General features: G+C 36.6%; 1 protein-coding gene across 1 annotated transcript; it reads right to left on the bottom strand.

Annotated features, from left to right (window-relative positions):
• On the bottom strand, positions 9,951 to 13,914 carry LOC109711177. Its single transcript, XM_020234102.1, has 3 exons — positions 13,671 to 13,914; positions 10,690 to 10,811; positions 9,951 to 10,438 (listed from the first exon to the last, which is right to left on the bottom strand). The coding sequence occupies exons 1-3, from the start codon at positions 13,801 to 13,803 to the stop codon at positions 10,121 to 10,123; spliced, it is 573 nt and encodes a 190-aa protein (XP_020089691.1). The 5' UTR covers positions 13,804 to 13,914; the 3' UTR covers positions 9,951 to 10,120.

Genomic DNA, 14,492 nt, shown 5'->3' with positions numbered 1-14,492 from the left:
TTCTTTTCTTTTTTTTTTTTTAACTTTCTCTCTCTTTTTTGTAATTCTTTTCTTTCTTAACCCAAATTGTCCCCCACAACTTGTACCCTATGATGTTGTTGATGTGTTGGCACTCATTTGTGTTGGATTTAGAGTTTAGGGGTTAGGATTTAATGATGGCGTGTTTAGAGTTTAATGACAGTGTTTAGGGTTTAATAATGGTGTTTAAAATTTATTTTGTCAACTCATCAACAATATTATACAGTATCTTTTGTAGGGTACATGCAGCAATAATTTTTTAAAAACTGATTTAACAATTGAAGTGAAAAAGTTGTTTGTTCAAAATTCACTAGTTCAATCGGTGACCAAACCGGTTAAACTAGTGACCTCGGCATAAGATATGTATTACTATATACTAAAGTTTGTGAAGGTGGTTTATTTTACTGACACGTGTATTCTTCAAAATATTGCATGGCCCAATGTATTATAGATTGGTTAGAAATTTATATTTTATCAAATAAGATCGGTTCAAAATTTATATTTTATAAATTAACTAAGTATATTGTATGTGTGGAGGGATATGCCAGGTTCAGACAATAATTTGTTGTCCCCTTCCACTTTCTTTCTTCTCTAATCATCTCTCTGATTGATACCTCTTGCCCCACACTGCATCCACTCCAATCCCCACCTCTCTCGCCTGGCAACTGACACCTCTCTCTTTTCTCTCTCTCGACCTGGTGCTTCAACACCTCCTACTTAGATTTCTATAGATGTCAAAGCCCTCCTTTCTCAATCTCTCTCCTCCTCCTCCTTCAACCCACCACAACTTCGAAGAGTCCGAAGAAGATGAAGCGAATCTCGGCAACAGCGCCACGCCGCCATGCACTGCTGAACTTCTCGCTGAAGCATCATCGCTGCTGCAACTGATGAAAACGCTGAGATAAGGCCCCCCGCCTGATCCGTCGAGGTCAACCACCGTATCTCCCTCCGCTACTACTATCGCATCGAGTTTTTAATTTTGCATTCGAAAGTATGATTTTAGGGTTATTTGAACGTAACTATGTTCTTTTTTTTGTTGATAAAATATATTCCCTTTTTTTGGTTCAAATTCGATATCATAATTAAATTTTGTGTTCAAAGCTCTCTGGTTCTAGCTCTCTCGCGGCTACTCCTTCTCACCTACCCAGATTACCTTGGCGTTGGCCATTGTCCTTGGAAGCTTTTGCTTCCTTTCTCCTTCTACAGTGGTGCATGGTTAGTGTTGAAAAGGCACAATATGTGCTCGATGAAATGGCTATGAGAGTTTTTAGTTTCTATCAAACATGTCTATCAATCTATATCTATATTCTACATATCTAAAGTGGGTGGGAGAAGATGTGGAGGGGACACATATTATGTTCGTTAATTCAGTGCACCCGATGTACCATAAACCATACCCAAATATCATAAACTTTAATTAATTAATAAACTAAATATTTATAACATTTAATATGTAGAAATTTTGAATACCATAAAATACATTTAATAGAGTCTATTATCTATTACTATATACTAAAGTCGGTGGAAGTGTTCTCTCCATTGTGACACGCGTCCCGCCCATATATTCGGTGCACCCGGTGCACCGTAGATATAATAAAAAATATTATTTTATTTGAATTATATATATATATATATATATATATATATATATATATATATATATATCATCTTTGTCCGGCATTACCGCAATTGCCTTGATCTTTGATGGGAGTAACTGCGCCTTGAGACCTCCAGTCNTCATACAAACTTACTGGTGAATGTCATTACAAATATGTGTTCAATTCATATATTTAATAGTAATATATACTATATTTTACAAATATAATTAAGAACATGCTCATCGAATCCACAGCAAAGCGCGGGTACATTGCTAGTAAATTATTAAGAGAGATCAATCACATAAGATGCAACTATAAAAGTTGAAAAATCTCCAAGCTTTTTTTTTCAAAAATTATAGCTAATAAAGGTATTCGCACATTGTAGCAGGTTAATTCTACAGAAGCAAACACATATATAACAATTAAATCCAAAAAATAATAGCCAGAGATGATTAATAAAGTAGAATTTTAAAAGATTTTGGCTTGTTATGAGAGATCAATACAAATATAACATAAATTGATGTATGGAATTGTATAAAAAAAAAGAAAAAAGAAAGCAAACACAAATACAGATGGAGTGAAAACTTACAGTCTCAGCAAAGAAACAACAATGATGAATGAAGTAGAAATAGAGTTACTACACCCAACTGTCGGCGAAGCACATGACAAAACCAAATAGTCAAGCAAAAGAAAATTAAGGCTACACATTGAGAAAAATAAAGACCCAAAAAACACATCTATAAAATCGAAACCAATCTATATATCAAATGCCTTACAAACTGAGCAGTCAATGTAATGTGCTTAGAAAAAAACACTCAAATTGGTTTATTTACCGTAAAACCTGCATAAAATTTCAAGACCAAATTCTTATATTAAAAAAATCAATGCAAATTTAAATTTAGTGCTATTAATATATTAAATAGTTGCAAAATGGTTGGCGACAGAAAAGCACTCCATCCAAAACTTGCTTAGTTTATTGCATTAAAACTTCAATAGAAAAAAACAAAATTAGAAATATAGTGGAAATACGAAATTACTAATGCGCAAATTGTAATACTTATTATATATTATTATACTTCTAATAAGTGAAAATTCTCCTATTAGAAGGAGCTAGTTCATCATAATCTTGTGCTGACAGAGATTCGAACTGCAACCTTAAGCAACTAGTTCATTATAGCCAGCACATCAGAACTATCTTCATGAAACTTGAAGAGCAAGTTAGAGCTTAAGAAAAACAAACTAATAAAATTTTAAGTTCAAATACCGAGTACCATCATTAATCATGAAAACCAATTTTTTATAAAGAGAAAGGAAGGGAGCAAAATGCAAAATCAAATCTGTTAAAACCCTATAAACAAATCTATAACAACATCAATGCTGATCAAAATAGAACTACACATATTAAACTTCAACTCCAAAATGAAGGCATAAATGACGAATAAGAACTAACCCAAGAAAAATAGGGCTAAAAGTAACAAATATTTGCTATTAATGAATAAAAGAAATTATTTTGCTTTCATGCACTTTTTATTTTACACAATATGTCAAAAAAAAAAAAACATAGACCCAATTAATGCTGCCTGAGAGAAGGATTTGATACTTCACAAAATCAACCAAAGCTGTCATCGCTGCGACAAAATTCAAATTGAGGAGCAGCATGAAAGAAATATCATCCAAATATGAGTGTCACGCTCGGGTATCAGCGGAAGCCTACCCGATACATGCACAGACCCACCATATACCTGAAGTATATAAGGCGTCTACCAAAACCATGCTAGAAGGGTAACAAGCAATAAAAGAGTCTAACATGGTATCAGAGCATAGAATGTACAAAATGTACCGGAAGTACTATGAGCTAGAATATAACAAATACAAACTCCACTAAAGTCCACAAAAAGCAAGAGTATAAAACTGTAAAATACAACTCTCCAACAACACATATACATCACACGGTCACAAAAGAGCTATATACATGTGGTAGTCTCTATACACGGGTACAACATCACCCTCGTCAACAAATCCAAAACAGCGAGGTGATCACCTAGCGGGACTCCAAGCTACGCCTAGCTAGACGCGACTCCCTTGCCGCGATCCCTAGCCTCTCCCGCAGTGGATGGCTCTGTAAATAAAACAACAACAAAGAGGGTGTGAGAACTATTAGTCCATAGTTCCCAGTGGGTAAGCCGCCGACCTCAGCGAATTATACTACTAGGTTCATAATGTATAAAGTGCAAGCAAGTACAACTACAACATGATAGGAATAACCATAATAATAAGCAACTAATGAGTAGTAGAACTACTATGTTTCCAATGCGACAACTATAATACAACAGGTAAAGTAATTACTCTACACAAATAAACATGCTATATTGTCTCATAAATGCACACTATCTAGTAGTGACCATTATATCAATACAATTTAGTATCTTTGTTCAATTCATACGGACCTACACGAGGTAGTCCGGCTTGCGCCGCACTTAATGGCCCCGTGGTAGTATACACTCCCCACAACAATCCACTTTGGCACCCAACCCTGCACGGGCGAGCACAATATCGCGTAGGCCAACTCCGGAGTACCAGCTTATGGGAAGCAACCCTCACAAGCATGTGCGAATGAGCACAATGGCAAGCAAGTATGATCCATAGTACAAAGTCCTCAATCGTCATGTCTCAAACATGGAATGTTCTCTACCGACCTATAGGTCAGGAATTAAGTTCATAATCAAATGCTAGTAATCAACTAGGTTATAACAACAATATGAAATTGATGCTAGTCTAAGCATACTATGTTCATCTGCAACTTTTCTACACAAGCATACTAGTTATCATGCAATAGATTTAGTACCTTTACTCTCTACTCCATAGAGATATGATAATATCATATAAATATCATATAATGTAATTACAACTAATGCATCGAACAATTCCTTTACAATGCTACTAGCATATGAATATCGATTCTAGCTCTATGTTTATACATGTATACTAAACATTAACTATGCATGCTGCATGATTCATTTGTATTCCATTCTCTACTTTCTAGAGATTTAACTCAATCACATGATGTAGATATTCTAGATACATCTAAACCATTCACATAATGCACTATTAGCATACTACACATAGTTTTCCAATTCCATGGCAATATTGAGAGCACAGGGGGAATTCACCTATTCCGGTGAGGTCAAACCCACCAATCAGTCGACAACTCTCGTCGATCTCGCGAGCGAAATTGTTCGCTAGCCTCCAAGCACCCTAACAAGTATCTATATATATATACAATCGTGAGTTTGTACGGAGTTCTCCCCGCGTTTTGCGGGGGCCTCGCGCGAGAGAGAGAGAAGGAGAGAGATAACAGAGGGAGGAGAGAGAGAGAGCATACAGAGAGAGGGGGAGAGAGAGAGAGAACAGAGAGAGAAAGAGAGCAGAGTAGAGAGAGAGCGAGGCGTGGGGGGGGCTGCGCGCAGGCGAACCGCGCCCGCCGGGCGCGCGCGCGCGTGCGAGCGAGAGAATGAGGAGAGCAGGCAGAGGGGGTGCGGGCCCTCCCCCCCACCCTCGTGGGGTCTCTCTCTCACTCTTCTCCCCCTCTTTCCACCCCAGGCCCCCTCTCTTTCCCATCCCCCTCCCCCCGAATCTCTCTTCACTCTCTCTTCCCCCTCTGTCTCTTCTTCACGACCGTCTTAGGGCACCCCCCCTCCCCGCTCTCACCTCTCTCTCTCTCCCCCCCTGTCTCCTCTCCCCCCCTCCTCTCTCCCCCACGGCATTGAGTACCCTGCTGCCCGGCGCGCGTGCGCGCGACACCCCACCACCCTTCTCTCACTCTCTTCGTTCCCCTTTCTCCCTAGCCGCCCCCCCACCCAGCGGGCGCAGTCAGGAGGCGGAAGGCGCAAGCTGCCGAGCGGGCGGCAGCAGGCGCCGGGCCGTGCGCGCGGTGCCGTGCGGACGGCAGCGGGGCGGGGGCCGCGCGGGCGCGGGACGCGCTGGGGCGCGCCAGGCGCAGCGCGGCAGCGGCGGGCGGCAGCGGAGGGGGCTCTGGGCGCATGGGCGCGGCAGCGGGAGGGCGTCGCAGCCGGCGGTCACGACAGGCGGGGAGGAGAGGAAGGGTGTGGGAGAGAGAGGGTGAAGAGAGAGAGAGGGAGAGAGAGAAAGAGAGAGAGGAGTCAGAGGAGAAAGAGAATGAGAGAGAGAGAGAGAGAGAGAATTTAACAACTTTAAATTTTAAATTTTATATATATATTTTAAATTTTAAATTTTAAATCTAATTTATATATATCTAATTTTATTTATTAACATATATTTATTTACTACATATAATTTTTATATTTAATTTTTTTATGTTTAAAATTTTAAATTAGATTTAAAAATTAAAACATTAAAATATTATTTAAAATATTTTAAAAATTACGTAGATTTCCCGCCGCGAAGCGCGGGCCTCCACTAGTACTAATTAAGTTAGAAGCTTAACTCAAACCTCTACATCATAGCTCACATAATCACCTCATCTAGGCAGATTCATACCTAGCATAGAACCAAGGCTTGAACTCCAATTCAGGTTGGAACACACCAAAACCAACCTACAAGAGTCACCAAAACTCAGCCAAAAGGGTTTCACAACCTGCTGTGAGCTAACCCCAAAACTCCACCAAAAACATCTACTATTACATGAAACTAGAGAGAAAAGTTGCTAATTCACCTTCCCAAAGCTTCAACTCAGTTTGCTACGTTAAGGTTGAGGAAACACTGCCAAATCCCTCTTTCCACACTTCAAAAGCTGCTCCCCAAATCCCCAAACTAGCTAGCAACAAGAGAGGAGAAGAAACATGCTCAAATCACTAGTTTCCACTTCAAAATGGAAGAAAACCTAGAGAAAGAGAAGGAAAGGGCTCTTACCCTGTTCCTTCAAGTTTCTGGACCCTAGAGCAATGCAGGGGTCGAGCTGGAGGTTAAGAAGGTAAGCTTGAAGGGAAATTACCATGAAAACCTTTAATCCACGCAGCTGCTGCATTGGGTACCGGTACTCGGGCCAAGGGGTACTGGTACTCAATACAAAAATTCCAGCATTTACATTTTGCAATGCGCTTTCACTCTTCCAGCCACTTAATCACTCAAGTAACATGCCGAAAATCTCTCGACAACCCATCACAAGATCTAGAATAGTTCCAATTACGATTCTAATACTCGAACTTCGTAATTTGCTAAAGTTCAGTGTACTACAATGAGTTTAGATTTTTTTTTTCTTTTGTTAAGAGATGATAGAGGCAACAGTTGCTATTAAGCCTTGAAATTTGGCTTACTATCAAAACTTGGTCATTCATTTTAGAAGTTTTATAATTTTTGTCTATCATTTTAACTCATTGTATGTAATATTTATAAAGATAGAAAGAAAGATAAATTAGAAAAGATAGGAAGTATAACATTTTAATTAAGTTGATAGCAACTGTTGTGAAAATCTGCAACCCAAAACCTTATTGCTTGTGCAAATAAGATAATAGGAAAAAAAATATATACAACAGTGTATAATAGATAAAAAATTATCCTATNGAAAAGATAGGAAGTATAACATTTTAATTAAGTTGATAGCATAGAAATTGAAAATCTGCAACCCAAAACCTTATTGCTTGTGCAAATAAGATAATAGGAAAAAAAATATATACAACAGTGTATAATAGATAAAAAATTATCCTATGCAAAGCAAACAAAAAATAATCAAACAGACGAAGTAAAAATTTTATAAGATTTTGGCTTGCTTTTAGTAGTGGCAAGTATTTAACATCTATTAAAAAACATAGCAAATATCAATATATATACAAATAGAATAGAGCAAGCAGACAATATCGACGTAAATTAGCATGGAAGTATATCAACTACTTAAATACTTATTTACCTATATCAATTAAATTAGAATAGAAATGTATTCATTCATCTTGTTTATTTGTTATTTCATATCTCATTTATTCATTAATATTATGCCTCGTTCAGACCTAGTATAAACAAATGGGCAGGTTCGACGACTCTACCTACTGGAAACATATTTTAGTTTTCACAACTCTTTGTTGATGCTTTTATTCAGAACTTTCTATCACCGGGGAGGCACGTGATCACAGTAAAAGAGTCACAAATTTTATAATGGCTTCCGTCCCTAATAGACTATTTTGTGAAATGTATTTATGGACTTAGTACCATTTTGAAAGATGATAAAATATAATTTCATTTGGGAATGGAGTTGTAAAAGAACAAAGACTAATTCTTGCAAAATTTTAAAGTAATAAAACATAATTTCCTTTGATGCCATATTGTACATGATCTTGTATGCAATGTGCAAATTGTTGTGTGTTATCGTTTTATGTGATTAGGAAAAACTGTCCATTTGACCGATCTACTCATGCAACCCAAAAGGCTTTGACGTAATCTCGGGGCGTGACAATTACGCTCAAGTCAAATCACCTACCAAGTAGCTGAGAGCCTTGCAAGATCATTTTTGTGGTTGCTATTGTCTTCTTGGTCTCTTAGTTTTTCCCATAGCCCTCTAATGTTGTTTACATATCAAGTTATAGGGGGAATCAACCACTGAGAAGTTAGCATGTAGTGAAAATAGATACACCTAAGGAATAAATAGTTACAAGTTTCAAGTTCGTCTATACAAAACATACAAAGATGGCCCTCACTCCATCCTCTATTTAAAAGATTTTTAGTTGTGAGTATCCTTTTTTTCAGTACTAGCCAAACAAAAATCTTAACCTTCGCAAGAATTTTGAGTTTTCAAATATGAGGACTTCTGTGGTTTCGCATTCTTTCGACTGTTATGAAGTTATAGACAAATTTGACGGAGAGGCGATCACTGGCTACACACCTTTCATCCGGTCAGACCTGCCATAATACAATGCTTTGATTAGTTTTTCCTAGGGTTGATTATGCTATATAAAGAGTTTCCACCACCACTCACATAAGTATCGCCAAGCTCAATGCTTCCATGTTCTTGATTCCTAGCCCCCTCCGCTTTAGTGTTGCAAAGATGGTTTTCCAATGCACAAGACACGATCTACCCCCTATTCTTGAGCATCCTTTCAATAAGGAGCTTGTAAGAGTTTCAATGCGGCGTAGGACCAACTTAGGTGTTTCGAAGACAAAAAATCATAGCAGTAGATTTAAGAGAACGAAGTTGACAAAGATAAGTTTTTCTCCATAGGAGAGGAGTTTCGACTGTCTTTCTTCTATTTTTTTATCAATTATATTTATAATTTTCTACCATCGGTTTACTTTAGAGGCCTAGTGGAATGCAGCAACCCTAGATAATGGAGTGGCAAAGTCCCGACCTTAGACGAGAGAATTCTTTTTAGTGTTCTATTTCTGTGAGCCCTAGTCCCTATATAGAAGATCTTCGATTTTTGTCTATTCATTTTAAGTCTCGGGACCCATTCAAAGACGAGAAGATTATTGTAGATTTCTCACATCTCTCTTTTTTGGAATAAGAGTGATTTGGCATCGTTCACCAGCCCCAAGCACTATAGGAGGCCATTGCTTCTTGCCGACTTTATCAGCCTTGCAAGGCACTCAGCCTTTAGAAGGAATACATAAGATGAGAGCGGATCCCCTTGCCTCCAACTTCATGCTAATTTGATCCATTTGGTTGGTGCCCCCTTCACCAAGGCTGGCGCTTTAGCTTAGCAGTACACTGTTCTATCCATCCACACTAATTAATTTTTTTTTCCCCCAAATCCTAACTAGAGTACAACTTTATTCAAGAAGGGCCATTTGACTCTTGCAAAAGTTTTTTCGAAGTCAACTTTAAATCTGACTCCTTCAATCCTTTTTAAAGTGCACCATGTTACCAGCTCATTAGCCGCTGCAAACGAGTCTAATATGAGGCAGCCCTTCAAGAAGGTAGACTAGGATGACAATATAGTACGATGCATTGCATTCTCTATTCTGTTTACAAGAAAAGTGAATCGTGCCAGTGAAATAATGTAGAAAATGGTGAATCATTTGTCGCACTTAGAATATGACAAATGATTCACTGTTTTCTTTAGACTCAACTGATATGGCACAAATGCGGTTATTGTAGGCCTATTTTTATAAATAAAATTTTCACTTTATATCTACAAATTAAAATTTTTGACAAGCCTACTTTGGAAGAAAACGGTAGCAGCAATTATTGCAGAGTGCAATTTTCTTTTTCACCGAAAAGTATTTTATATGGAACTAAATACTTAAAAAGAATCCTTTTCTGCATGAACGGAGTTCCTGGGCCTCTTTTAGTCGGAAACAAACAGCGCCTAAAAAGAGAGACAAAAGATTAATCAATCTCATCTAATCAACACCCATAAACAATTAAAAAGCAGGAAGCAACAGACAGGAAGGGCAACTTGCTCAGAGATTACCAACATATAGACAATCAGATGTTCAAATTGACAAATACTGGACCATATTTCCATTTAGAGGAATGTATATGGACTTTCGTTCACATAGCTAAGCAAACCAACAAAGACAATCCTGCATTTTGCCTCTTACGGAATGAGGTAATTGAGGAAAGGTTCAGCACTGGGAGCAAGATTTTTGAGCTCGGCTCGTGTTGCTAACTCATTGTCGTCGTACTGAAATGCAGGTGCACAGGTGACACCAACGAAAGAATAATGTAGCTCGGGGTCGCGTTTTGGAGCCTTGACAAGAACGCTGCCGTCAGCAGAACAGCTCTCAACATCTAAAGTTGGGAATGCACCGAACCACACATCTGGCGGAACTGTGTACTGGGGCCGATGACCTGCTTCTAAGTCGGGCCCAACTACGGTCAGTTTGATGCGGCCATCATTGTAAAGTTCAAATACCTGAGGTGTAATGGAAATAGATTATAAAATATAATTGAGAAAAAAAATCTCAAATATATAGGGCGGCTTGATTAAGGGCTTGTTTGGCTTGATTGCGGCTTTTGTGGGAGTGCTGTTCGAATAGAGCTATTCAAAGAGTGAATACAAGGTTTTTGTTAAAAATATAGCAGAAGCGGTCTAGTCCAAAAATTTTATTTGCCAAATGCACTGTTGCTGCTTGTGAGAGTGGAGAAGCTATTACAGAAGCGAACCGTGAGTGGTTCCCCCAAGTAGAAGTGCCAGATTTCAGCGCAAGGGATGCGATGAAGGTGAGCAATGCCCCCTGATGGCAGCAAGAAGTAGATTGCACTGCTCACAGGACGAGACACCTTGTCTGTTTGGAGGGGGGAAAAAAAGAAAAAAAAAAAAAGAAGTTAAAGGCTGTATTATTCGAGATATCAACCTTCTATCTACATCTCGACTTTCAAGCTTACTATTCTCCTTCAGCATCTAACATTATTCTGCCACTGCTATTTTTTGGCATTTTCAAAGCTACTGGGGGAATCAAATACTAATACTTTGGCTTGTGTTTGATGAGCAAGAAGCCGATTAGAAGATTTTTCTCAGTAAGAAGTAAGAAAAGTTGCCAAAGAGGATTGCCACCGAGCAGGAGATGGTGCTGCATGCATCTTAAAAACAAAACTTGCTATTCAACGGTGACTGAAGTATTGGTTTTTTTGGCTGATAGCTTAAACACTTAGTAGGTGTTTGGCCTAAATTCTAGAAAGTGATTTTATGACCAAAAGTGATTTTTCCTTCAATAGAGCATTTGATAACCTCTTTGTCAAAAATCTGATTTTAATTTTTAAAATCAGTTTTCTAATTTTACAGGCCGCAAAATGACAAGTAGCTAAAACCAGCCTCTTGAAAGTATAATTCTGATTTTGGAGTCAATTTCAAATTTAAATTTAAATATTGGATTCAAATTTTAAATTGAAATTATGATTTTAAATGTAATATTTTAAATTTTAAATCTAGCTTCTTGAAATCCGATTATGATTTTGAATCTGATTTTAAATTTAAATTTAAATTTTGGATTCAAATTTTAAATTGAAATTAAGATTTTAAATGTAATATTTTAAATTTTAAATTTTAAATTTTAACTTTCAAATTGTGAATTTCAAATTTCAATAGTCAAATATCAGAATTTAAATTTTAATTCAATTTTTACATTTTAATTAAATTTCTCTAAAATTTAGCAAAGAAATATAGTATTTGCAAATAGCAAAAAATTTTGCTAAATAGTTTTACCAAATCAATTCAGAAAAATAGCTTTCCAATTAGACTCCGCGAAACTCTCTATAGCTGTTAACCAAAATCAACTCTTCATACCAAAATCAATTCTATAGAAATTACTTTGTTAACCAAAATCAACTCTTCAAACCAAAATCAATTCTATAGAAATTACTTTTCCAACAGCACGGCCCAACAAGGCCCTCAATCCGTGCATGCATTTTTTTTTTTTTTGAAAATTAAGTATGTTTACTTTGATTGATCCCCCCGGCTCGACTTCACAATAGAACATTCAATTTTAGCAGAAACTTAGCATATATTGTTTAGCCCAACTCTCTCCAATTTAAGGCCTAATAATATATAGCATTGGTTTTTATTTTTTTTCGTACATTCACTTCTTCTGATCCAAATACAATCAAATGATCCCCTCAACCAGATGAGACATTAGCAAAAGAACTAATGCTTCATTTCTTAAAAAATAACACTCCCAGAAAACAACTGCCAACATAATGCATTAACAGCATTTGCCTAGTATTAAGAGTCTGATTACATCTAACCGGATAACAATTAGAAGCACATTACTAAGATCAAGACAAGCAATAGTGATTAAACCCTAAGTGACAATTTCGTGAAGTATATGCAGTAAACTTTAGTCAAGATGTACTGAAACCCCCTCAACTACAAGCCATTCTAAAATTTACCCCTCAACTTTTCTGTTTTCAATTGAGATCCCCTCTATTCGCTCTTTTTTGAGATAAACTGTTCTAGTTGTTTTAGTTAAAACTTTGTGACATTTGATAAAACTATTAGTATTGACCATAGATTGTAACAATTTTATTTACTAAAAATGATTTAGCTATTAAATTTAATAGAAAAGTATTGCAATTCGGAAATTCCTAACTTATTTGACTATAAATCACTCGAATGAAGAAAAAAAGAATCACAAATTTGATATTAGAAAAAGGGGGGGAAAAACCTCAAGTCCACCTGAAATTTGCTCAATGAGCACTTTGCAATTTAGCACCCGAACTTTAAAACGGTGAAAATTCACCACCAAACAAAAATTATGTTGCAATTTTTTCGTTCATTTTGTCAGATGTCCGCTGGTCTTGGGATGGTACACGAGTAAAATTTCGAGTGAATGGCCACAAATTCACGCGTCCGGCTAGCTAGTTAATTTTTAACAAAATTTCAAGAAAACAAACGGAAGCTTTGTGGTAAATTTTGACAGAATCATTGCTTGAACAGTAAATTAATTCATCCTGAAGCTTAGGTGGAGACTTATAAATCGGCAAAATGTAGATAATTTTGGAGCTTCTCTTAAGGGTAAGAAGAAAATAAAAAAGGCTAAATTACACCTTTTTTTTTTTTCCAAATTATGAGGTTGGTGACACTTTTATTCCAAATTTAAATTTATTATAATTTCTGGCTCAAACCTTTTATATTGTAATAATCTATAAGTTGCACAATTTAGTTTAGTTAAATTGAACGACTATGTGTGGCTAATATGACAATAATATAGCATATTATGGGATTACCACGTCACTTACTAAAATAGAATTCGTCATTACCATAAAATCACATAACTGCCACAACAGTATCACGTCATTATGCAGCCAACTAAATTATGCACCGTCGATTGGATTGCAGTAATGTAGAACATTCGTGCTAAGAATTATAATAAATTTTAAAAAACCAAAATACCACAGCTTGAGGACCAAAAGTTAGGGGGCAAATTCAAGAACGGGCATAGGTGGTGGGGGTTCCAGTAATTAGTGAATGAAAGGTAAAAAGGGTAAAAGAAGAAGATGCTCGCATGAAATTGGGTAATGAGGGGAATAATTACCAGGACCCCCACCACTAATGTTGTTGAAAATAAGAAAAAAAAAGCAAAAAACAAAGAGAGAATTGAAACAAGTAAATATAAAAAAAATTAAAGAGAGAGAGAGAGAGAGATCACAGTGGGGAGGTAGCTGAGATTTAGGAAGGGTGATGGAGAAGTCTCTGAAGGTCTCCAAGTAGAACCCCCCATCAGGGTGCGGCTTCAGATCTAACAATGCTACGATCTCCGGAGCTTTCCTCGGCGAATCCATCTCTAGAAGGGTGTGCGCGTTAGAGAGAAGTGGGATGATGGGCTGTAAGCCTGTAATGGAAAAAGGGGAGGCTCGCGTGCCTTTGCAGCAACACAAGTCCTCGCTCTTCGTGCCGATGTTTTAAAATCCGGTCCAATCCGAAATATTGGGCCGGTTCTTTTGACGGTTCAAGCAAAACTTTTAGGGCTGATTGATTTGACGTAAAACTGCGAAAAAAAAATTTTGGTGGAAAAAAATTTTCGATAGAAAAAAAATTTTACATAATTTAGTGTTTTGATTTGTAGAAAAAAAAAAAAAATTTTCGATGATGGTTGTTTAGTTGAAAGGAAAAGAAAAGTAGATGAAAATCTATTTAATATATTTTTTATTATATATATTATTATTATTATATATTATATATATTATTATTATAATTTTTATATGTAGATTAAATATATTTAAAATTATAATAAATATATAATACTATAAAATAAATTATTAGATATTTATAAATAATATTTATAAATAAAATATTATATAATAAATATATTTATATTAAAAATAAAATACCATATTTAAAATATTATATATATATATATATATATATATATATAAAGATGTGGGAGAGAGAGAGGTCCACACGGTCCACAAGGTGGGGTGTCTCTCGTGGACCGCGCCTGATGAACCCCGCCCCCGCTCCAACGCCGCAA

This window comes from Ananas comosus, linkage group 6 (genome assembly GCF_001540865.1).
Source record: "Ananas comosus cultivar F153 linkage group 6, ASM154086v1, whole genome shotgun sequence".
In the NCBI taxonomy this organism is placed as follows: domain Eukaryota; kingdom Viridiplantae; phylum Streptophyta; class Magnoliopsida; order Poales; family Bromeliaceae; genus Ananas; species Ananas comosus.
This window is presented reverse-complemented; position numbering and strand designations above follow the sequence as displayed.

Coding starts and splice junctions, on each gene's coding strand:
- LOC109711177 (XM_020234102.1), bottom strand. CDS start 13,803: ATGGATTCGCCGAGGAAAGCTCCGGAGATCGTAGCATTGTTAGATCTG. Junction 10,812..13,670: donor ATCTCAGCTACCTCCCCACT/GTGATCTCTCTC, acceptor CCCTCCAAACAG/ACAAGGTGTCTCGTCCTGTG. Junction 10,439..10,689: donor ACTTGGGGGAACCACTCACG/GTTCGCTTCTGT, acceptor ATTACACCTCAG/GTATTTGAACTTTACAATGA.